Source organism: Stegastes partitus, unplaced genomic scaffold (assembly GCF_000690725.1).
Source record: "Stegastes partitus isolate 25-593 unplaced genomic scaffold, Stegastes_partitus-1.0.2 Scaffold1587, whole genome shotgun sequence".
NCBI classification, from domain to species: Eukaryota; Metazoa; Chordata; class Actinopteri; family Pomacentridae; genus Stegastes; species Stegastes partitus.
Window position 1 is genome coordinate 138058 of NW_007579318.1, and position 3203 is coordinate 141260.

At 46.0% G+C, this 3203-nt stretch overlaps 1 protein-coding gene across 1 annotated transcript in view; it reads right to left on the minus strand.

Annotated features, from left to right (window-relative positions):
* Positions 1-225, minus strand: part of LOC103371440 (protein phosphatase 1 regulatory subunit 3C-B-like) — a 4116-nt gene extending 3891 nt beyond the window's left edge. Inside the window, exon 1 of the mRNA XM_008300769.1 lies at positions 26-225. Coding sequence (XP_008298991.1) covers positions 26-39 — 14 coding nt within the window. The 5' untranslated portion in view covers positions 40-225. The remainder of the gene's footprint in view (positions 1-25) is intronic.
* Between the last annotated feature and the right edge of the window lie 2978 nt (positions 226-3203).

Below are 3203 nucleotides of genomic sequence, written 5' to 3' on the forward strand. Positions count from 1 at the left end.
GCTGTGGCGCAGTTTCATATCTCACCTGGTGCACTTCATTGGACTCTGTGACCAGCAGCGGCCGCTCCAGGTCGGTGCAGTTCAGTTCGGTCCTGTTCGGTGCTGTTCGGGTCGGTTCGGTCTGCCCCGTCAGAAACGCGCCGCAGGTCGCAGTTCGTCCGTTTTTATTCACACTTCGTTTCTTTTTTCAGCCATTTTAAAACACAGACGCCGTCCGCGCGCTCAGCCCCGCCCCCTGACACAGCGCGAGCGCAGACATCAGCCAATCAGTCCGCCGCTCACCGTGCCGTCCAATCAGAGAGCAGACAGGAAAGCGGAAGCGGCTGTGATGCGATGATGGAAGAAGCCCTGAGCGCTGACTGACAGGCATCATTGAAACTTCATTAATAAAATAAAGAAACAAAGAGAGCTTCTTGTTTTATTGTTGAACTAAATTAAATTAAATTAAATGGAAGAACAAAATATAGGAGTAAGAAGAGAAAGAAGAATAATCATTACTGATCTGTTGTACATATATATTCTCTATGTATTGTATAGCGTATGTAATGCATGTATATCATCTATGTATATATGTACACACACACCACAAACTGATGCAGTAAAGCAACAAACTAAAGTGTAAAAATCCACCAGAACATAACTCATGATGCGTGACACTCTAAATATTAATCCACCGACTGACTGTCTCCTGAGTGTTAAAACTAAATCTGCACTCAGTAATATGCATTAATATACATCTGTGTTTGTTTGTTTATTGAAAATCATAATCATTACACTTATTTATCTATTTTGTGTTTATTTCTCAATAATACCAAAAAGACAGAACAGAAGACTTTGCTGTTACTGTCATAAAATATAAATACAAGAAGACAGAACAGCAGTAAAATAGAGAATTAGATTGTTTGTCTCCAGCTAAATCTACGTTTCATGTCTTTTGACTGTTTAATAAAAATAACAGAAATATGAACAAATAGAGAAGAAAGCTTCCTCACAGGGAATCCTTGTCTTGTTTTGTTTTTTATGTATAGTTTTGTTTGGTATAATGTGTTTTAGAAAATCCTCTGTTATAATTTCTGTCTGCTTTATTTAACAACATGTGGCAACTTGGCAGTTTTTTTCCACAGTTCTTTTTGTTTTTGTCTTTTTAAACATTTTTACTTGTTTTTGAGCTGCACTGTATAAATACATGAAACCAGAAACCAGGATTTTTTTGTTTTTTTATTGATCCATCCATCATCTCTACACCTTAACCCTCACTAGGGTATCAGGGGGTGGAGTCTATCCCAGCTGACTCAGGGTGAAGGCAGCTTCACCTGGACAGGTAACCAGTCTATCACAGGGCTACACTTAGAGACAGACAACCAACTGTTGGTGTCCGTCTGTCTCAGAAGACAATGGAGTATCTGCGCCTTGGTCAGTCTGTTGTATTTGTGCAGCGCCTGCTGTCACTGTTGAGCCCGATGCGGGAGCAACAGATCTTCTGATATTTGCTGCAGGTGTAGTTGGTGTTAGTGGCGACGTGAGCTGGCTGGAGCCTCTGCCGGCTGCAGGTTCTCTTTTCTTCCCATTGGCTCTCCCTCCTCCCCTCGGCTTGTAGGATGCCAACCTCGACAGTAGAACACCAGTTGGTGCAATCTGACGTTGCTGATTCTAGGTCCATTGGGCCGACGCCACATGCCTCCAGGTCAAATTTGCAGACATTTTTGTATTGGAGGGTGGGCCACCCTGTGGGCTGCATCCCTGTGGCAAGCTCACCGTACAAAACAACTTCTGGGACGTGTCCATCATCCGTGTGGCAAACGTGGCCCAACCAACGCAACCGTCTCTGGGTCAGGATGGCGAACATGCTTGGCGCTCCCGTCTAGGACAGGACAACTTTGTTCGTGACACGGTCCTGCCAGGTGATACCCAGGAGTCGTCTGAGGCAGTGCATGTGAAAAGCATTCAGCCTGTGTTCTTGGTGGGAATACAGTCTCCAGGCTTCACTGCACTAGAGGATGGTACGCAGAACACAGGCTTGGTACACCTTCATCTTTGAGTTGGTTGCCAGCATGGTGTTGTCCCACACTCTCTTTGTGAGGCGGACCATTGCAGTTGCTACCTTTCCTGTCTGCACGTTTAGCTCAGCATTCAGTGATAGATCGCTGGAGATGGCTGAACCAAGGTAAGTGAAGTTTTCGACCACTTCCAGGGTGTGGTCGCCAATGGTGATTTGGGGTGCGCTACTGGACTTTGCGTACCTTCATCTTTGCTCAAAGGCGGGCCAAGTTGAAGAGGTTCCCATCGCTCATAGTGTGGAGGAGGATGCCATCTTTAGACTGTCGAAAGACATATCGCAGCACCAGGGAGAAGAACACGTTGAAGAGTGTCGGGGCCACGATACACCCTTGCTTCACCCCGCTCTTGATTGGGAAGGGGTCCGAGGATGAGCCATTGTACTGAACAGTGACAGCACGTGATCATCCTCAGGAGCATTGGAGGGCATCCGATCCTGTGTAGTAGGATAAAAAGGCTGGTTCAGCTGATCAAGTCGAACGCCTTGGTCAGGTCGATGAAGGCAAGGAACAAGGGACGTCTCTGTTCTCGACATTTCTCCTGTAGCTGCTGGAAGGAGAACACCATGTCAATTGTTGACCTTGCAGCTCATTAAGCACATTAAGATTTCCAGTTCTAGTGGGAGAAAAACACAGCCCCCCACTTCCTCGTTACCATGGTGACTCGTCGACTCGGAGCTCCATTGATGCTGGCTTTTTTATAGTTGTGATGCACGCGCTTAACTCCAGGTGAAACTTCTCTGAGTTGATTAAACTAACTCAGATCCACTGTTCTGGAACCGGAAACTCAGAGTTTTCTGTCTCAGAGGAGATCAACCGAGCGTTCAGGATCAGAATCAGAGTTTGTTGAACCTGCTTTGTGAAACGGAGCCCTGAGCACTTTAATCTCCCTACAGCAGAAGCATAAGGAGGTGCAGGCAGACCACAGTGACACGTAGAATGGTCTGACTGCGCCTCATCGTCATTCTGCTGTTCCCGTGATGGTTGCTTTAAAAAAAACTGCAGACATGAAGAAGTGTTTGTCTCCAGCTCCTAGGATTTGGGCTGGTGTCCTACAGCTGAAGAATAAAGAGCTGCAGCAGTAAATGTGAAATAAAACAAACTCAAACCCGGGAGTCTCTTCAGTGGTGAAATATTCTGAGCTGTGTG